This window comes from Scyliorhinus canicula, chromosome 1 (genome assembly GCF_902713615.1).
Source record: "Scyliorhinus canicula chromosome 1, sScyCan1.1, whole genome shotgun sequence".
Lineage (NCBI taxonomy): Eukaryota > Metazoa > Chordata > Chondrichthyes > Carcharhiniformes > Scyliorhinidae > Scyliorhinus > Scyliorhinus canicula.
This window is the reverse complement of record NC_052146.1, coordinates 101,016,947-101,039,589: the sequence shown is the minus strand read 5'-3', so window position 1 is coordinate 101,039,589 and position 22,643 is coordinate 101,016,947. Positions and strand designations below refer to the sequence as shown.

At 43.1% G+C, this 22,643-nt stretch overlaps 1 protein-coding gene across 1 annotated transcript in view; it reads right to left on the bottom strand.

Moving 5' to 3' along the window:
- LOC119975033 (receptor-type tyrosine-protein phosphatase U-like) overlaps window positions 1-22,643 on the bottom strand; it is a 1,028,343-nt gene that overhangs the window by 433,881 nt on the left and 571,819 nt on the right. The window contains exons 16-17 of the mRNA XM_038814894.1: window positions 3,806-3,840; window positions 1,892-1,994 (exon numbers count right to left, since the gene is read on the bottom strand). Of these exons, the coding sequence (XP_038670822.1) occupies window positions 1,892-1,994; window positions 3,806-3,840 (138 nt within the window). The remainder of the gene's footprint in view (window positions 1-1,891; window positions 1,995-3,805; window positions 3,841-22,643) is intronic.

Sequence of the window (22,643 nt, the reverse complement as noted above, 5' to 3'; positions counted from 1 at the left end):
GGTGGGTGTGGTGGTTGTGGGGGGGTGTTGTGTGGTGGGAAGGGGTGGTGTGGTGGGAAGGGGGGGTGTGGTGGGAAGGGTGGTGTGTGGTGGGAAGGGGGGGGGTGGTTGGATGGGGTGGGGGGTTGGTGGGATAAAAAGAGTGAGAATGCAATAATTATAGAGGATTCACTTGTAAGGGGAATCGACAGGCTTTTCTGTAGCACAAATGAGTCTCCAGGATGGTATGTTGCCTCCCTGGTTCTCGGTGACAAAGACCAGAGGGGAAATTGTTTCAAACAGAGGGTGGTGAGAATCTGGAGCAAGCTGCCAGAGGCAGTGGTGGAGGTGTGTACAATATCTTTCTTTAAAAATCATTTAGACAGTTACATAGGCAGGGTAGGTATAGAGGGTTATGGGCCAAATCCGAGCATGTGGATTAGCTAATGATAGAAATTGGAAATAATGGGCAAGCTGGGCTGAAGGGCCTGTTTCCATGCTGCAAACATCAATAACTCTATGACAAGAAAAGGAGCCGAGCAGGGAAGACAGTGGAACAGCAATGGCAGGAGTTTTTGTGGGTTATTCGGGAGGCACAACAGAAATTCATCCCGTGGAGGAAACATGCTAAGGGGAGGAAAAAGAATCCATGGTTGATGAGGGAAGTTCAGGTCCGCATACAAGCAGAAGAAAAAGCATACAAAGTGGTGAGGATTTGTGAGAAGTCAAAGGATTAGGAAGCATTTAAAAGTGAGCAGAGGACAACTGAAAGGCAATAAGGGAAGAGAAGATGAAATATGAGTGTAAGCTAGCTAGTAATATAAAAGAAGATAGGAAGAGTTTTTTTCAATATATAAAAGGTAAGTGAGCCAAAAATAGACATTGGACCACTGGAAATGGCTGTAGAAATAGTAATAGGAAATTAAAAAATGGCAGATAAACTGAATAGTTACTTTGCATTAGTCTTCATGGTGGAAGACACCAGTGGGATACCAGAGCTCCAGGAGAATCAGGGGACAGAGGTGAGTGCAGTGGCCATCACTAGGGAGAAGGTTCACGGGAAACTGGAAGTTTTGATGGTGAATAAGCCATCTGGACCGTATAAACTTCACCCCAGGGTTCTGAGATAGCTGAGGAGATTGTGGAAGCATCGGTGGTGATCTTTCAGGAATCACTGGAGGCAGGAAGGGTCCATGAGGACTGGAAAGTGGCTAATGTAACACCACTGTTTAAGAAGGGAGAGAGGCAGAAGACAGGAAATTATAGGCCGGTTAGCCTGACTTCAGTCATTGGTAAGATTTTAGAGTCCGTTGTTCCAGATGAGATTGCAGAGTACTTGGAAGTGCATGATAAAATAGGACTGAATCAGCACGGTTTTTCAAAGGGAGGTCATGTCTGACCAAACTGTGAGATGTCTTTGAGGAAATAACAAGGAAGTTAGACAAAGGACAAAGGATGTGATTTATTTAGATTTCCAGAAGGCCTTTGACAAGGTACCACACAGGAGGTCGTTAAATAAAGAGCCCAGAAGCGCAGCACGGTGGCGCAGTGGGTTAGCCATGTTGCCTCACGGCGCCGAGGTCCCAGGTTCGATCCCGGCTCTGGGTCACTGTCCCTGTGAATTAATTAAAACACGTATTTTAAACTAAAAAGTCTTTGCCAGGCCTGTACTTTTACTTCCGGTTACATTGAGTCATTGTGCAATGACTATTTTTGGCCACTGAGATTTGGAGAACATTTGAAATGTTGTGGCCTTTTCAGTATTGGTACAGGTACTGCAAGGAAAAACTAAATGCAACTGGAGTCTGTTAATTGAGGCACTCTCATAGAAATGGTAGCAACTGTCCATATCATTTCCTTTAATCAAAACCCATCGATTCTGAGTGCCTGAAAGTGCCATCTTTGTCCTCACCTCCAGGCTTCATGTCTATTGATAAACATTGGATGAAGCAAGCAGGCCTTCTGCCTTTGACAGAGTTTTAGTTGCATTATTTGGACCTGTGCATGCAGTTGTTCTGAAATATATGCAGTGTATTTTTATTAATGCAGTTTATCTGTTGATCTCTTAAGGGCTATCACGAAACAAGCCACTTCATTGCAACACCAGGTAAGTCTGCACAACTCTTGTGCAGAATGACAGAACATTTTAACATTGTGATTAAAACTATGTGCTGTTTAATTGTGATGTTTGTGTGCAGAGAAGGCTGATTTTCATGTTCACTCATTGCATTAGATTACACAAAAGTGGAATTTGGTATGCCTGTACCAATTACTGCTTCCAATTTATTAGCTAATGCTCCTTCCAATAGTCGCAATGTTCAGATGAAGCATTGGTTGGAACAGTTGCACCTTCACCAGATGCTTCCTCTTGCTATTTTATCAGGCTTGTTTCAAATTATAAAAGTGGCATGAGCTTTAGAAAAATGATAAGGAAGCCCAGCATGTCTGGAAGGCAATGCAAGAGAGACATGTTAAGGCACAACGGAATATGGCAAGCCTGGATGGCATTTATTTTACTGCAAGGGAGGGCAGCACGGTGGCCTAGTGGTTAGCACAACCGCCTCACGGCGCTCAGGTCCCAGGTTCGATCCCGGCTCTGGGTCACTGTCCCTGTGGAGTTTGCACATTCTCCCCGTGTCTGCGTGGGTTTCGCCCCCACAACCCCAAAGGTGTGCAGGGTAGGCGGATTGTCCATGCTAAATTGCCCCTTAATTGAAAAAAAATAATTGGGTACTCTAAATTTTTAATTAAAAGAAAAAGAAAAAAAATTTGGGGAAACAAAAGAGCCCATGGTGTTAAGGGCAAGATCCTGGCATGGATCTTGGCTGACTGGCAGAAGGTAGAGTGTGGGATAAAGGGGTCTTTTTCAGGATGGCAGCTGGTGACAGGGGCCTGTGCTGGGACCCCAACTTTTCACTATTTACATTAATGATCTGGAAGAAGGCACTGTTGCTAAGTTTGCAGATGATACGAAGATCTGTAGAGGAACAAGTAGTACTGAAGAAGCAAGGGTGCTACAAAAGGATTTGGACAGGCTAGGAGAGTGGGCAATAAAGTGGCAGATGAAACTGTTATGGACCAGGGTTTAGAAAACACCAAAGTATTTCATGGTGCACCTTACCTATAACTGTTTATAGATTTTGGTTCTGAGGAGAACAGGGGCCTACGTTTGAAGTGTTATTTGAGGCCATAAGCACTTTTGAACAAAACAAAGTTTATTCTACGAATTCCGTTAACATTTTATAAACACACAGTAAGCATTTTTAATCCACTACAAACGTAAATTCCCCATAGTCTTTAATACTCTATATTTAACAACTTCCCTTTACTGTTTCAATTTGATAACAACATCCAATACCAGACAAACCATTTTTAACAAAACAGTAGGTATGAATTCTTCACAGATTTTACCATACAAAGAGAGAGAGACACCAAAATAAACCTTCTTTGTCTGAATGCAGCTTCCAAACATCTACACAGAAAGTAAAAATCACAGCCACAGCACAGCTCCACCCACACAATGACACCACTGAAGCCATTTGATAAAGCACACATTTCATGAAGGACATTCCCATGACACCTCCCCCCAAGAAAAAAAACCAAACTATCAACTTCAAAGATGGTCTCATTTTTCAGCTTTTCACTTTACTGTCAATTTTTCTTAAAAGGAAAGTACTTTTTTTAACAAAACAAAACAGCAAACATTTATAATAATGTAGTCCATTTCAGTTCTTCTTTGTCCTGCAACTGGAATCTTTCTTGATTGACAGTCTCTTTGGACAAGAAGGTCTCTGCAAGATCCATCCCTTTCTTTCAGGTCAGGCACTTTCGGTAACTCTGATCACAGAGCCTCTTGTAATTCTGTAACACAGGAGCTTTGGTTAACACAATCTTTAGGCCTTGAAATGCCTATTGACACTCTGCCGTCCACTGAAATTTGGTACGCTTCTTCAGCAAGTCCACCAGTGGAGCAACCACGCTGCAAAAATGTGGCACAAATTTCCGGTAAAAACCACTCGCGCCAAGAAATCGCATTATTGCCCTTCGTGTCCAGGTATTGGAAACTCCCTAATAACCTTTGTTTTAACATCCCGTGGAACCATTTGTCCCTGTCCAATTGTATGGCCAAGGAACGTAACTTGGGCTTTTCCAAATTCACTTTCAGCTCGGTCTATCATCAAACCTGCCTCCTGAAGTCGATCGAATAACTCCATTAGATGGATCAAATGTTCTTTCCATGTTTGACTAAAAATCACCAGATCGTTGATATATACTGCACAATTGAGTAATCTTGAAACAACTTTGTTAGTTAACCATTGAAATGTGGCTGGTGCGTTTTTCATGCCAAATGGCATAATTTTGAATTGGTATATACCATCTGGAGTCACAAAAGCTGAAATCACCTTTGCCCTTTCGGATAAAGGAACCTGCCAGTAACCTTTAAGTAAATCCAGTTTGCAAATAAAAGCGGATTGTCCCACCTTCTCAATGCAGTCCTCCAAGCGAGGGATAGGATAAGAGTCTGTTCTTATAACAGCATTAACCTTTCTATAGTCCACACACAATTGTTGGGTACTGTCGGGTTTCGGTACCATCACTATGGGTGAGCTCCATTGGCTGCAACCCATTTCAATTATGCCAACTTTAAGCATACTTTCAATCTTTGTTAACCTGTGACAATTTTAAAGGGTTAAGTCTATATGGATGTTGTTTAATTGGAACAGCATTTCCCACATGTATTGCCATTTTAGTACTTACCAATTTATCTCCACAAACTTGCCCATGTGATATCAATAACTCTTTCAGGTCAGTTTGTTTTTCCTCTGGATGGTAATTCAACAATTTATCCAAATTTCTAAGAACATCCTTGTTATCCAATTTAATTTGAGGAATGTCATTCAAAGTCATCGAGATTCAGTTATTCACTTCGAATTAGAATCACTAAATCCACCTCCTTTTGCTCCCCTTCCCTTTCAAAGTACCCTTTTAATAATATTCACATGACACACTCAGTGAGTCTTCCTTCTATCTGGTGTTTTTACCACATAAATTACTTAAATTCCTTTCAATCTGATAAGGTCCACAAAGCCTTGCTTTTAAAGGTTCACCGACCACTGGTAACAATACTAAAACTTTATCTCCACTGGCAAAACTACAAACTTTTGCTTTCTTGTCCGCTTCCCATTTCATGACATGTTTCGCAACTTTTGAATGCTGTCCAGAATATTCACCTGCTCTATTTAATCGTTCCCTAAAATTTGACACTTAATCCAATAATGTAATTTCAGACTGCTCACTCATCAATTTCTACTTAATCAATTTAAGTGGTCCTCTTGCCTCATTACCAAAAATTAGAACATAGAACATAGAGAAATACAGCACAGAACAGGCCCTTCGGCCCACAATGTTGTGCCAAACCTTTGTCCTAGATTAATCATAGATCATAGAATTTACAGTGCAGAAGGAGGCCATTCAGTCCATCGATTCTGCACCGGCTCTTGGAAAGAGCACCCTACACAAGGTCAACACCTCCACCCTATCCCCCATAACCCAGTAACCCCACCCAACACTAAGGGAAATTTTGGACAATAAGGGCAATTTATCATGGCCAATCCACCTAACCTGCACATCTTTGGACTGTGGGAGGAAACCAGAAGGAAACCCACGCACACACTGGGAGGATGTGCAGACTCCGCACAGACAGTGACCCAAGCCGGAATCGAACCTGGGACCCTGGAGCTGTGAAGCAATTGTGCTATCCACAATGCTACCGTACTGCCCTTAAGAACAAATTAATCTACACTCCATCATTCTACCGTAATCCATATACCTATCCAATAGCCGCTTGAAGGTCCCTAATGTTTCTGACTCAACTACTTCCACAGGCAGTGCATTCCATGCCCCCACTACTCTCTGGGTTAAGAACCTACCTCTGAATCCCCCCTATATCTTCCACCATTCACCTTAAATTTATGTCCCCTTGTAATGGTTTGTTCCACCCAGGGAAAAAGTCTCTGACTGTCTACTCTATCTATTCCCCTGATCATCTTATAAACCTCTATCAAGTCGCCCCTCATCCTTTTCCGTTCTAATGAGAAAAGGCCCAACCTTTCCTCAGAAGATCTACTCTCCATTCCAGGCAACATCCTGGTAAATCTCCTTTGCACCTTTTCCAAAGCTTCCACATCCTTCCTAAAATGAGGCGACCAGAACTGCACACAGTACTCCAAATGTGGCCTGACCAAGGTTTTGTACAGCTGCATCATCACCTCACGGCTCTTAAATTCAATCCCTCTGCTAACAAACGCCAGCACACCATAGGCCTTCTTCACAGCTTTATCCACTTGAGAGGCAACTTTCAAAGATCTATGAACATAGACCCCAAGATCACTCTGCTCCTCCACATTGCCAAGAACCCTACCGTTAACCCTGTATTCTGCATTCATATTTGTCCTTCCAAAATGGACAACCTCACACTTGTCAGGGTTAAACTCCGTCAATTAGAAATTAGTTCAAAGGACTGAATTAGGTTGACTCATGAGGTGCATTCCTAATTGCAAACAGTACAAATGGAATTTCTTTATGTTAATCATCTGGATAAAATTGACAATAAGCCCTCAACGACATCTTAAATATCTGATGCCACCTTTCTAATTCTCCCTGTGATTCTGGATGGTACGCAGTTGATTTAAATTGTTTTACTCCTGAGCTATTCATAACTTCCTTGAATAACCTTAAGTAAAATTTGATGCTTGATCAGATTGTATTTCTGTGGGTAGTCCATATCTAGTAAAGAATTTTTAAATAACTCCTCCACAATCTTGTTAGCTGTAATATTGCAGACTGGAATGGCTTCTGGAACCCAGCAGACACGTCCATTATAGTCAAAAGATATTGAATCCCACTTTTTGTTCTGGGAAGCAGTCCGATGCAGTCAATTAAGACTCTTGTAAAAGGTTCCTCAAATGCTGGAATGGGTATTAAGGGTGCTGTTTTTATCACCCCTCGAGGTTTCTCTATCACTTGACATGTGTGACATGATCGACAAAATTTAACTACATTTTTATGTAGTACAGGCCAATAAAAATGTTTTTGTATTTCAGCTTGAGTTTTCCTTACTCCCAAATGACTTCCCACTGGTACCTCATGTGCTACTCAATACCTCCCTTCTATACCCTACTGGCAATACCATTTGATAAACTTCTGCCCACTTTTCATCCACCTGCATATGTAAAGGTCACCATTTTCTCATCGACATTATTTTTAATGTAATAACATTTTGATATATACTCACATTCCTCTTCCATGTCTGCTTTCTGGTACATCCGTTTTATTTCTATATCTTTCTGTTGTAATTCTGCCAATTTTCCTGAACTAAAATATCTGCCTCATCCTCCACATGTTCTTGTTCTTTTCCAACCATCTGATTAAAAATCATTTCTGATAATTGAACTTCAACTTTATTTTCACTCTTTGATTTCTCCTCTTGTCTTAACCTGTGATTTGCGACCTTGTTACCACACAATCCTGAAAAATCCCAGGATATATGTCCTTCAACACTTCAGTTGTTTGATTTTCCACTGGCTTATCATCCACAGTAGGCATGACTCCCACCTGCGATCCAGCTATATCATTACCCAAGATAAATTGTATTCCTGGACAAGATAGTTTCTTTATTACTTCTACTACCACTCTTCACTGGACTTTCCAACCTTACCTTATATAATGGAACACTACTCTTCTCACCCTGAATTCCACACATTACCACCTTTTCTGGCAATATTCCTCCCAAACTACATAACTCCTTGTCTCTGACCATCTAAGATTGACTAGCTCTCGTATCTTTTAAAATTCTGACTTTTTTACCTACTCCTCCTGGTACACATGAGTAAACTTTACCCACACAATCCTCCTGGATTTCTTTTTTAATCTGAGGTACACTCTCCTTCTTATCTCCCATCAGATCCCCGTTACCGTTACCACTTGAGTATTTCTTTTTCCCCCAGTTTCTATCCCTCACAGGATAAAACTGATGTCAGAAACCAAACTTTGATTAATGAACTAATTCATAATCATCTGCCATTTCTGCTGCTAATCGCGCAACTTTAACCCTCTGTTCTTCCATGTGAGTTCTCAGTACACCAGGAATTGAATTTTTAAACTCCTCCAAAATTATCATTTCTCTAAGAGCTTCATACGTTTGGTCTATTTTCAAAGCTTATCCACCTATCAAAATCACTCTGTTTGATCCTTTCAAACTCCATGTATGTTTGACTAGGTTCTTTCCTTAAATTTCTAAACCTTTGTCTTGTAGGCTTCAGGCACTAGTTTATCTGTACCTAAGATGGATTTTTTCACCTCATACATCCCAGATACCACCTCTGATAGTGATGCAAAACTTCACTAGCTCTACCTTCCAGCTTTATTTGAATCAGTAATACCCATATGTCCTGTGGGCATTTCATTTGTTGAGCTACCGTCACCCTCAGCTTCAGAAAATTGCCATGAAACATGACAGACAGTTAAAATTGGCAGATGTAAAGAGAAATCTACAGTCTGAGGATGGGAATGAGATAGTGAGCATGAGCATCATAGTCGAAGGCTTGGTGGGGACCTAGTTAAATCTGTCCAAGCATTGCCAAGGTTTGATGAAAAGAAGGTGGAAGCCTTTTTCATTTCATTTCATAGAATTTATGAAATGAAACGAAAAAGGCTTCCACCTCCTTTTCATCAAACCTTGGCAATGCTTGGACAGATTTAACTAGATCCCCACCAAGCCTTCGACTATGATGCTCATGCTCACCATCTCATCACCATCCTCAGACTGTAGATTTCTCTTTACATCTGCCAATTTTAACTGTCATGTTTCATGGCCATTTTCTGAAGTTGAAGTTCTCTCTTTTTCCCTTTCTTCTCTCTCCTTTTCTTTTCCCCTGATATGTACATCCCTTTCTCTTTCTTTTTCCCTCATTTCGTATTCAAGCTGCTTTAATTTTTTCATGTTCAAGCTGCTGATCTTTAATTGAATTCTTGCCATTTCCAATGAGTCTGATTGTGTTCTCAGGCAATTTTAAATGCTCAGCTACCACCGCCATTACCTCTTCTTTGCGTATTTTATCATGCAATATTAACTGCAAAGTTTTTTGCCAAATCTAAAAGCCTTTTTTTGGTCTCTAGAACATAGAACATAGAACAGTACAGCACAGAACAGGCCCTTCGGCCCTCGATGTTGTGCCGAGCAATGATCACCCTACTCAAACCCACGTATCCACCCTATACCCGTAACGCCCTCCCCCTTGAACCTTACTTTTTTTTTAGGACACTACGGGCAATTTAGCATGACCAATCCACCTAACCCGCACATCTTTGGACTGTGGGAGGAAACCGGAGCACCCGGAGGAAACCCACGCACACACGGGGAGGACGTGCAGACTCCGCACAGACAGTGACCCAGCCGGGAATCGAACCTGGGACCCTGGAGCTGTGAAGCATTTATGCTAACCACCATGCTACCGTGCTGCCCAATCTCTGTTTGTGAGGTACTGAGTGTGACCTTCTCCACCACCAATAACTTCTGAGCCTCTGAAAGAGTAATTGTCCACAACACACTCCCTACTTAAACTGGAATACCACACCTGAAAAGCAATCACAAATATGCTCGCTCCTCACTGTCTTTAAGGTCACGAAGCCAACCCAATCACGAATGATAGACTTTTATCCTACGAGCCCCCAATTTTATTATGGGCCAGGGTTTAGTAAACTCTAAAGTTTAATCATGGAGTTCACCTGACCGACAACTGTTTATAGATTTTGATTATGAGGAGAACAAGGGCCTACTTTTCAGGTGTTATTTTAACAGAGGCTTTAAGCACTTTTAAACGAAACAAAGTTTATTCTACAAATTCCGTTTACATTTCATAAACACACACAGGAAGCATTTTTATAAACTACAAACATAAATTTCCCACACAGTCTTTAGTACTCTAACCTTTAATAACTTCCCTTTACTGTTTCAATTTGATAACAACATCCAATACCAGACAAACCCTTTTTAACAAAACACTAGGTATGAATTCTTCACAGATTTTACCATACAGAGAGAGAGACCAAAATAAAACTTCTTTGTTCTTTGTTCTTTTGGAAGCTGCATTCAGACAAAGAAAATTACAGCACAGGAACAGGCCCTTCGGCCCTCCCAGCCTGCGCCAATCCAGATCCTTTATCTAAACCTGTCGCCTATTTTCAAAGGATCTACTTCCCTCTGTTCCCCGCCCTTTCATATATCTGTCCAGATGCAACTTAAATGATGCTATCGTGCCCGCCTCTACCACCTCCACTAGCAAAGTGTTCCAGGCACCCATTACCCTCTGAGTAAAAAACTTCCCACGCACATCTCCCTTAAACTTTCCCCCTCTCACCTTGAAATCGTGACCCCCTTGTAATTGACACCCCCACTCTTGGAAAAAGCTTGTTGCTATCCACCCTGTCCATACCTCTCATAATTTTGTAGACCTCAATCAGGTCCCCCTTCAACCTCTGTCTTCCCAACGGAAACAATCCTAATCTACTGAACCTTTCTTCATAGCTAGCACCCTCCATACCAGGCAACATCCTGGTGAATCTCCTCTGCACCCTCTCTAAAGCATCCACATCCTTCTGGTAATGTGGCGACCAGAACTGCACGCGGTATTCCAAATGTGGCCTAACCAAAGACCTATACAACTGTAACATGACCTGCCGACTCTTGTACTCAATACCCCGTCCGATGAAGGCAAGCATGCTGTGTGCCTTCTTGACCACTCTATCGACCTGCGTTGCCACCTTCAGAGTACAATAGACTTGAACTCCCAGATCTCTGTACATCAATTTTTCCCAGGACTCTTCCATTGACCATATAGTCCGCTCTTGAATTTGATCTTCCAAAATGCATCACCTCGCATTTGCCTGAACTCCATCTGCCATTTCTCTGCCCAACTCTCCAATCTATCTGTATTTTGCTGTATTCTCTGACAGCCGTCCTCGCTATCTGCAACTGCACCAATCTTAGTATCATCTGCTAACTTGCTAATCAGACCACCTATACCTTCCTCCAGATCATTTATGTATATCACAAACAACAGTGGTCCGAGCACGGATCCCTGTGGAACATCACTAGTCACCTTTCTCCATTTTGAGACACTCCCTTCCACCACTACTTTCTGTCTCCTGTTAGAACATAAGAACATAAGAACATAAGAACTAGGAGCAGGAGTAGGCCATCTGGCCCCTCGAGCCTGCTCCGCCATTCAATTAGATCATGGCTGATCTTTTGTGGACTCAGCTCCACTTTCCGGCCCGAACACCATAACCCTTAATCCCTTTATTCTTCAAAAAACTATCTATCTTTACCTTAAAAACATGTAATGAAGGAGCCTCAACTGCTTCACTGGGCAAGGAATTCCATAGATTCACAACCCTTTGGGTGAAGAAGTTCCTCCTAAACTCAGTCCTAAATCTACTTCCCCTTATTTTGAGGCTATGTCCCCTAGTTCTGCTGTCATCCGCCAGTGGAAACAACCTGCCTGCATCTATCCTATCTATTCCCTTCATAATTTTAAATGTTTCTATAAGATCCCCCCTCATCCTTCTAAATTCTAACGAGTACAGTCCCAGTCTACTCAACCTCTCCTCATAATCCAACCCCTTCAGCTCTGGGATTAACCTAGTGAATCTCCTCTGCACACCCTCCAGCACCAGTACGTCCTTTCTCAAGTAAGGAGACCAAAACTGACACAATACTTCAGGTGTAGCCTCACTAACACCTTATACAATTGCAACATAACCTCCCTAGTCTTAAACTCCACCCCTCTAGCAATGAAGGACAAAATTCCATTTGCCTTCTTAATCACCTGTTGCACTTGTAAACCAACCTTCTGTGACTCATGCACTAGCACACCCAAGTCTCTCTGAACAGCGGCATGCTTTAATATGTTATCGTTTAAATAATAATCCCTTTTGCTGTTATTCCTACCAAAATGGATAACCTCACATTTGTCAACATTGTATTCCATCTGCCATACCCTAGCCCATTCACTTAACCTATCCAAATCCCTCTGCAGACTTCCAGTATCCTCTGCATTTTTCGCTTTACCACTCATCTTAGTGCCATCTGCAAACTTGGACACATTGCCCTTGGTCCCCAACTCCAAATCATCTATGTAAATTGTGAACAATTGTGGGCCCAACACGGATCCCTGAGGGACACCACTAGCTACTGATTGCCAACCAGAGAAACACCCATTTATCCCAACTCTTTGCTTTCTATTAATTAACCAATCCTCTATCCATGCCACTACTTTACCCTTAATGCCATGCATCTTTATCTTATGCAGCAACCTTTTGTGTGGCACCTTGTCAAAGGCTTTCTGGAAATCCAGATATACAACATCCATCGGCTCCCCGTTATCTACTGCACTGGTAATGTCCTCAAAAAATTCCACTAAATTAGTTAGGCATGACCTGCCCTTTACGAACCCATGCTGCGTCTGCCCAATGGGACAATTTCTATCCAGATGCCTCGCAATTTCTTCCTTGATGATAAATTCCAGCATCTTCCCTACTACCGAAGTTAAGCTCACTGGCCTATAATTTCCTGCTTTCTGCCTACCTCCTTTTTTAAACAGTGGCGTCACGTTTGCTAATTTCCAATCCACCGGGACCACCCCAGAGTCTAGTGAATTTTGGTAAATTATCACTAGTGCATCTGCAATTTCCCTAGCCATCTCTTTTAGCACTCTGGGATGCATTCCATCAGGGCCAGGAGACTTGTCTACCTTTAGCCCCATTAGCTTGCCCATCACTCCCTCCTTAGTGATAACAATCCTCTCAAGGTCCTCACCTGTCATAGCCTCATTTCTATCAGTCGCTGGCATGTTATTTGTGTCTTCCACTGTGAAGACCGGCCCAAAAAACCTGTTCAGTTCCTCAGCCATTTCCTCATTTCCCATTATTAAAACTCCCTTCTCATCCTCTAAAGGACCAATATTTACCTTAGCCACTCTTTTTTGTCTTATATATTTGTAAAAACTTTTACTGTCTGTTTTTATATTCTGAGCAAGTTTACTCTCATACTCTATCTTACTCTTCTTTATAGCTTTTTTAGTAGCTTTCTGTTGCCCCCTAAAGATTTCCCAGTCCTCTAATCTCCCAGCAATCTTTGCCACTTTATATGCTTTTTCCTTCAATTTGATACTCTCCCTTATTTCCTTAGATATCCACGGTCGATTTTCCCTCTTTCTTCCGTCCTTCCTTTTTGTTGGTATAAACCTTTGCTGAGCACTGTGAAAAATCGCTTGGAAGGTTCTCCACTGTTCCTCAACTGTTCCACCATAAAGTCTTAGCTCCCAGTCCACCTTATCTAGTTCTTCTCTCATCCCCTTGTAATCTCCTTTGTTTAAACACAAAACACTAGTATTTGATTTTACTTTCTCACCCTCCATCTGTATTTTAAATTCCACCATATTGTGATCGCTCCTTCCGAGAGGATCCCTAACTGTGAGATCATGAATCAATCCTGTCTCATTACACAGGACAAGATCTAGGACCGCTTGTTCCCTCGTAGGTTCCATTACATACTGTTCTAGGAAACTATCGCGGATACATTCTATAAACTCCTCCTCAAGGTTGCCTTGACCGACCTGGTTAAACCAATCGACATGTAGATTAAAATCCCCCATGATAACTGCTGTACCATTTCTACATGCATCAGTTATTTCTTTGTTTATTGCCTGCCCCACCATATCGTTACTATTTGGTGGCCGATAGACAACTCCTATCAGTGACTTTTTCGCCTTACTATTCCTGATTTCCACCCAAATGGATTCAACCTTATCCTCCATAGCACCGATGTCATCCCTTACTAAGGAAGGCAAATGCAATGTTAGCATTCATGTCAAGAGGGCTAGACCTGAAGGCTGATATCCAGGCAACATGCACAACACTTACATTCTGATACACGGATGTTTCCAGCACCTTCAGTGTACCCTCTTGGACAATGGGTTGATTATTGGGTGGCAAGTGTTACCCATTGAGGTCATGGCTACTGACCATAAGACATAGAAGCAGAATCATGGCTGATATTTGGCTGAAGGCTGTATAAGGCTCTGGTCATATCCCATTTGGAGAATGTGAGCAGTTTTGGGCCTCTTTCCTATCTAAGGAAAGATGTGCTGGCATTGGAAAGGGTCCAGAGGATCCCTGGAATGAACAACTTGTCAGATAAGGAACGGTTGAGGACTCTGGGTCTGTACTCATTGGAGTTTAGAAGGATGAGGGGGGATTTTATTAAAAGTTACAGGATGCTGCGAGGCCTGGATAGAGTGGACATGGAGAGAATGTTTCCACTTGTCGGAAAAACTTGATCCAGAGGACACGATCTCAACTAAAGGGATGATCCTTTAAAACAGATGAGGAGGAATTTCTTCAGCCATAGGGTGGTGAATCTGCGGAACTCTTTGCCGAAGAAGGCTGTGGAAGCCAAATCACTGAGTGTCTTTAAGACCGAGATGGATAGATTCTTGATTAATAAGGGAATCAGAGGTTATGGGGAGAAGGCAGGAGAATGGGGATGAGAAAAATATCAGCCATGATTCAAAGGCGGAGCAGACTCGATGGGCAAGTGGCCTAATTCTGCTTCTATGTCTTATGGTCATTAGCCATGACCTCAATGGGTAACACTTGCCACCCAATAATCAAACCATAGTCCAAGAGGGTACACTGAAGGTGCTGGAAACATCAGTGCATCAGAATGTAAGCGTTGTGCATGTTGCCTGGATATCAGGCGCAAACGTGCATGAGGTGCAGGTGGTGGTTGCACAAGAACTGCACATTCAGGGAGTGGAAGTCCATACTATTGATGAAGGCCCCCCACCCCGCTCGGATGGCAACATGCATGTCGTCGATCACACCCTGGATCTAGGGCATGTCAATGATGGTGGCAAATCCTGCTACTCTGGAATCTGGTTGGACGTGGTCCAGATTGAAGTGATATAGTCCGATGCCTGGGCACACAGGGCATCTGTAACAGCACGGATGCACCTGTGCCGATGTTTGCAAGATTGCACTCGAGCTCTGGAATGAGCCAGAGGCATAAAGGTTCAGGGTGACCATCATCTGAACACCCACTGGGAGCAGGTATCCCTGTGGTGCCACGTGTGCCACCATCTGGCACAGGCAGCACACGGTCTCCCTGGTGAGCTGAGATTGGCATCAGCACAGGCGGTCCGGCAGCTCCTCAGTGGGCAGGAGCCAATGGTATACACATGCCCTGATGCGGAGACTCCTTCACACCTCCTCCTTGGCATGTTGGACAGCCTGCACTTGAGCCTCACTGGCTGGCCGCTGCTCATGTGTAGGGACCTCCCTGAGCTGGCCCTGGTGCCCTAGCCTCCGAGCGTCCGCAACAACCAGATAGATTGTGAGCATAGTTGGTTATACTCTGAAATCTATATCTCTGCGGGGACTGCACTCATCCAGGCATGTGGAGAGTATTCCATCACACTCCTGACTTGTGCCCTGATAGTGGGTAGGCTTTGGTGAGTCCGGAGGTGAGCTTCCCTTCACAGGTTTGCATGACTCTGACCTGCTCTTGTAATTGCTGTATTTACAGGGCTGGACCAGTTCAGTTTCTGGTCAATGGTAACCAGATAGGAAGGCCACACTGTTAGAATTGAATAAGACTTGGGAGCGGAACTGGCGAAAAAGGGTTTAATAAGACTTCTTATAAGAGCAAAGTGAAATTCAAAGTGGTGTACCCAGCCTGTCTGTGGGTCGTATCTGGGGACAAACACCATTATTTCTACACACTTGAGGAGGCGAACAACTTTATTAAGGAGCATGGCCTGAGAGACATTTGAATGTATAGGGTGGTTTCACTTGCATGTTGAAGTTTTGGATTTGTGTTTTTCTTGTTTTGCATTTGTTTTCCCATTGTATTTTGCATGTTTCTAATATCTGTAACTCTACCTTTGGGGTATGGACTTATTGATGTTTTAAAGCAATGTTGGGAATGGGGGGAGAAGGGGTGGGGATGGATTGGTATGATGCACAAGATTAGTTTTGGGTAAGGCGACCATGTATGGAATTTCTGAAAATAGAATTTGCGTTTCTCCCCAGGTGGGGATCACTCTGCGAGCAAAAAATGCTAGTTAATGGGGGGAGCAAGCCGTGGTTCGTTATTTGGGCGGGTGAATTGTTTTGTTTGTTTGTTGGGGTAACGAGCTGAGGGTGGTTGGGGAGAGGAGGGGGAAGAGTTGGTGGAAGAGGGATGGACAGTTAGTTTGGTGTTTGTGGGGGTGGAGCTGGGAAGGGGGGGACGGGGTGGGGTTAGAGCTGGGCTGCTGATGCTGAATGCATCTTTGTTGAACTAATGGGTGGAGGGATGTGGCGGTGGCCATCTAGAGTGGGCCTGGAATTTGGGCAAGGCGGGGCCCTGTTGGACATCCTTACGGATAGGGTGAGGCTGATCGGGGTGGATGGATGGGGGTAGGGGGCAGGGATGGGGGTGGGGGGGGAGGTAGTCCTGGAGGCCCCTGACCAGGCTGGTCACGTAGAATACAAGGGACTTAAATGGGCCAGTTGAAAGATCTTGGTGTTTGCTCATTTAAAGTGCTTGAAGGCGGATGTGGTTTTTCTTACAGAAGACACATCCAAGAGTTCGGGATCAAACTAGGTGGAGGAAAGGGTGGGTGTTCCATTTGAGTTTCGACGTGAAGATTAGGGGTAGCACGGTGCTTATCAATAAGAGGGTGACCTTCTCGGTGGTAACATAGCAGTGGATCTGGGGGTAGATATGTGATGGTGAGTGGAACATTGGAGGGGTCTCCTGTGGTCTTGGTGAATGTGTACGCACCAAATTTGGAAGATACAGATTTTGACAAGAGGGTGTTGGTGGATTTGAACTCTCATCAGTTGATCATGGAGGGATACTTTAATTGTGTGTATGATCCAGAACCAGCCAGGTTGTGCCGCAAATCCTTTTAAGGCATCGGGGGTGGCGAAAAGCTACTAGGGTTCATGAAGCAGATGGGGGGAGTGGACCCATGGTGATTTAGATACCCGAGGGTCTACTCCCGCATTGACATTTTTGTCATGAGTACAGCGCTGCTTCTTGGAATGATGGGGGCGGAATATTGAGCAATGTACTGTGGATTTGTGTTTGGAGTGGAGCTGCGCTCAGTGTCCCCGGTGGAGATTGGATGTGGCATTGCGAGTGGATCAGGGGGCATGAAAGGACAGCCTCTGTTATCAAGACATCCGTGGAGTTTAATAAGAACGAGGAGGATTCACCTTCCATGTTCAGGGAGGCGCTAAAAGCGATGATTAGGGGGGAGCTGATCTCAATTCAAGCTCACAGGAACAAGCTGAGGTGGGTGGAGTGGCAAAGACTGGTAGAGGCTATTCTGGTGGTGGATCGGCAATACTCTGTTACCCCAAAGGAGGATTTGTTGGCAGAGAGGAAGAAGCTCCAGATGGAGTTTGAGTTGGTTTCGATGGGGAAAGCAATTGGCCAACTACAATGTGTGAGAGGGGCATGGAGAAATTGCAGTTTCAGCTGGCCAAGTCGAGTTTTAGATATTTGGGAATACAGGTGGCTCACGAGTGGGCCTTGCTGCTTAAGCTAAATTTGGTCAGTCTGGTAGAAGTGGTGAAGGGGGATTTGAAAAGGTGGGATGCCCTCCTGTTATCATTGTCAGGAAAGGTCCAGACATTGCAAATGATAGTACTACTAAAATTCTTATTTGTATTTCAGAATCTTCCAATCTTTTTACCTGAGTCATTTTGTGGGAGGATTAACAAAGTGGTTTCAACCTTTGTTTGGGTGGGCATGACCCTTCGGGTCCGGAGAGCATTTTTACAGAGGTAGGCGGGTTGGCATTGCCTAATTTGATTGATACTGTTGGGTGGCAAATATTGAGAAGGTTCGGAGATGGGTCATGTAGGAAAGGTCGGTTTGGGGCGGATGGAGGAGGCTTCTTGTATAGGGCTGTGTTTAACAGTACTGGTGATGGCTCCTCTTCCATTCTTTTCAGCCAGGTACTCTGCAAACCTGGTGGTAATACCTTCCTTACGAATATAGAACCAGTTGAGGCAACATTTTAAGCTGGAGTGGATGTTGTTGAAGGTTCTGATGTGTAGGAATTATAGATTTATCCCGGTGGGAATGCACTCATCAGACAGAGTTTTGAAAAGGGAGAGGGTAGAGAGGTTTAGGAATTTGTTCATGAGGGTAGGTTTGCAGTGCTGGAGGAACTGGTGGAAAAGTTTCAGCTTCCAAGGGGGAATGGGTTCAGATATCTACAGGTGAGGAACTTTGTTCAGAAGGAGCTGTCTACGTTTCCTTGGTTGCCGCACCCCCTCTCTGATGGATAAGGTAGTGTCTTTGGATGAGATAGGGGAAGGGAAGATCTCTGATATTATGGGCAGTTGCTAGGGGGGGTGGGGGGGGGGGGGGGGGGGAGAGAGAGAGAGAGAGAGATCTTCACAGGAGGCGATAAAGAGAAAAAGGGAGGAAGAGTTAGGTTATGCATTTGAGGGGGAATATGGAGTGATGGCCTACAGAGGGTAAACTCTACCTCCTTGTGTGCGAGACGGAGCCTGATCCAGTTTAAAGTAGTGCACAGAGCGCACACACATGAGTCGGATATTTCCAGGGTGGAGGATAGATGTGAACTTTGTTCAAGGGGGCTGGGGAACCACTCGCAAATCATTTGGTCCTCCCCTAAATTGGGAGGTTCTGGGCTTCCATTTTCAAGATTATATTAGAGATTTCTGGGGATAATGGTGACACTGTGCTAGTGGTGGTGTTTTTTGGGGTCTCAAGATGAGCCGGAACTGCAGGAGTAGAAAGGCTGATGCATTGGCCTTTGCCTCCCTGATAGCCCAGAGATGGATTCTGGGAGGATGGCGGGCGCTAGAGCTGCCTAGGGCGACGACTGCGTTTTTGCACCTGGAGAATATTAAGTAAGCCATTAGGGGGTTGCAGGAGGGGCTCTATTCAATATGGAGGGGCTCTATTCAAGATGAAGGGGCTCTATTCAAGATGAAGGCTGTTTATCTCCTTTAAGAATTGGAAGTTGTCAGTGGGGGGAGGGCGGGGAGACTGTGAGGGGGGGGAGGTTTGCATAAAAGAGGGTATATAATAATAATCGCTTCTTGTCACAAGTAGCTTCAACGAAGTGTGTGTGTGTGTGCGTGCAATTTCGGTTATGGGAACACAAGGGTCCACTCGACAGGTGTGAAGTAACAGATCTAAAGTACTTTTAAAACTAAACCATGTTTATTTATGAATCTACTTAACACTTTATAAACACACCGTAAACATCTTATCAACACCAATAATCCCCACAGATACAATATTCTATAAGGAACCCTTCATAACTTTCTTAACAACATCCATAAGTCCAAAAGACCCTTTTTAATGGAAAGGGAGCAGGTTTAAATTCTCTACAGGAACTGGTATCAGTATGAAATCACCCAAATGAACATTCTTTAGCTTGCAGATATAACCATACACATCTGCTTGCTTTCACTGCAGCTCTTCACTCTGAAAACGAAACTGAAACACAGACACACACCAGCTTTTTGCTCAAAGCGAAAGTAAAAGCAGAGTCACAGCTCAGCTCCACCCACACACTGCAGCTATTTGATAAACATCAATTTCTTAAACGTACTCTCACATGACACCTTCCCCCAAGAAAAACAAATAAACCATCAACTTCAAGATGGTCTAATTTTTCACCTTTTCATTTTCCTTTAAGAAATATTGACAGTGAATAATTTTTTTTAACTAGACAAAACACGTAAACAGGTACAATAACAGAGTCCATTTTAGTTCTTCTTGCAACTGGAATCCATCTCTATTGACAGTCTCTTTGGACAAGGAGATCTCTGCACGATCCATCCATTTCACTATGCCTCGGCATTTCTCTTTTAAGCTCAGGTACTTTAATTCAATCCGATCACAAAGTCTCTTGTAATTCTCCAACACTGGAGCATTGGTTATCACGGCATTTAGACCTTCAAATGGCAGTTGACACGCCACTGTCCACTTAAATTTGCTGCACTTCCTTAGCAATTCCGTCAGTGGAGCAACCACACTGCTAAAATTTGGCACAAATTTCTGGTAGAATTCACTCATGCCAAGAAACCGCATTATTTCCCTTCGTGTCAAGGGTATTGGAAGCTCCCCAATAACATTTGTTTTCACATCCCGTGGGACCATTCGACCCCGTCTGATTGTATGGCACAGGAAAGTGACTTGGGCTTTTCCAAATTCACTTTTGGCTAAGGTTACTGCCATACCCGCCTCCTGAAGTCAATCGAATATCTCCATCAGATGCTTTCAATGTTCTTTCCATGTTTGGATGAAAATGACCAGATCATACATGTGTACAGCACAATTGGGTAATCCTGAAACAATTTTGTTAGTTACCCATTGAAATGTGGCTAGGGCGTTTTTCTTGCCAAATGCCATAACTTTGAATTCGTATATACCATCTGGAGTCATAAAAGCTGAAATCTCTATTGCCCTTACGGATAAAGATACCTGCCAGTAACCTATAAATAAATCCAGTTTGGAAATAAAAGTGTATTGTCCCACTTTCGCAATGCAATCCTCCAAGCGTGGGAAAGGATAAGAGTCTGTTCTTGTAACTGCATTAACCTTTCTATAGTCCACACACATCCATTGGGTACCGTCCGGTTTTGGTACCATCACTATGGGTGAGCTCCATTGGCTGCAACCCACTTCAATTATGACATTTTTAAGCATACTTTCAATCTCTTTGTTAACCTGTGACAATTTTAAAGGGTTAAGTCTATATGGATGTTGTTTAATTGGAACAGCATTTCCCACATCTACATCATGTATAGCCATTTTAGTGCTTCCCAACTTATCTCCACAAACTTGCCCATGTGATATCAGTAATTCTTTCAGGTCAGTCTGTTTTTCCTCTCAAAGATAACTCAACACTCCCAATTTTTAAGAACATCCTCGTCTCGTTTTACCATTTAATTTGAGGTTCATGACTGCTTAGAATAATTAAAAGCTCCCCCTTTTGCTCTCCTTCCCTTTCAAAGTACCTTTTAAGCATATTCACATGACACACACGGTGAGCTTTCCTTCTATCCGGTGTTCTTACCACATAATTCACCTCCCTTAAATTCCTTTCAATCTGATGCGGTTCACAAAACCTTGCTTTTGAAGGTTCACCTTCCACTGGCAACGATACTAAAACTTTATCTCCACTGGCAAAACCACAAACTTTGAATTCTTGTCCGCTACCCGTTTCATCACAAGTTGGGCAATTTTTAAATGCTGTCCAGCCAATTCACCTGCTCTATTTAATCATTCCCTAAAATTTGACACGTAATCCCACAATCTAATTTCAGACTGCTCTCTCACCAATTTTTCCTTAATCAATTTAAGTGGTCCTCTTACCTCATGACCAAAAATTAGTTCCAAAGGACTGAATTTGGTGACTCATTAGGTACATCCCAAATTGCAAACAGTACAAATGGAATTCCTTTATCCCAATCCTCTGGATAATCTTGGCAATAAGCCCTCAACATTGTCTTTAATGTCTGATGCCACCTTTCTAACACTCCCTGCAATTCTGGATTGTACACAGATGATTTAAATAGTTTTATTCCTAAATTATCCATAGTCTCTTCGAATAACCTTGAGGTAAAATTTGACCCTTGATCCGATTGTATTCTGTGGGTAGTCCATATCTCGTAAAGAATTTAAGTAACTTCACCACAATCTTTTCAGCTGTAATATTGAGGACTGGAATGGCCTCTGGAAACCTAATAGACACATCCATTATAGTCAAAAGATATTGATTCGCACTTTTCGTTCAAGGAAGAGGTCCTATTCAATCAATTAGGACCCTTTTAAAAGGTTCGTCAAATGCTGGAATGGGTATTACGGGAGTTGGTTTTATCACTGCTTGAGGTTTCCCTATCACTTGACATTTGTGACATGATCGTCAAAATCTAACTACATCTGGATGTAGTTCAGGCCAAAAAAATGTTTTTGTATTTTAGCTTGTTTTCCTTACTCCCAAATGATCTCCCACTGGAACCTCATGTGTTATTCGCAACACCTCCTTTCTATACAAGATGAACTTCTGCCCACTTTTCATCCGCCTGTATATGTAAAGGTCTCCATTTTCTCATCAAGATATTACTTTTACGGTAATAACACTCTGGTCTCCACTCTGATTCCTCTTCTGTGAGTGCCTTCTGATACATCTGGTTTATTTCTACATCTTTCTGTTGTAACTCTGCCCATTTTCCTGAACTAAAAATATCCGCCTCATCCTCCACCTGTTCTTTTCCAACCATCTGATCAAAAATTGTTTCTGATAATTGCCCTGATGGAATGCATCCCAGAGTGCTAAAAGAGATGGCTAGGAAAAATTGCAAATGCACTAGTGAGAATTTACCAAAATTTACTCGACTCTGGGGTGGTCCCAGCGAATTGGAAATGAGCAAACGTGACATCACTATTTAAAAAAGGAGGTAGGCAGAAAGCGGGTAATTATAGGCCAGTGAACTTAACTTCGGTAGTAGGGAAGATGCTGGAATCTATCATCTAAGAAGAAATAGCGAAGCATCTGGAT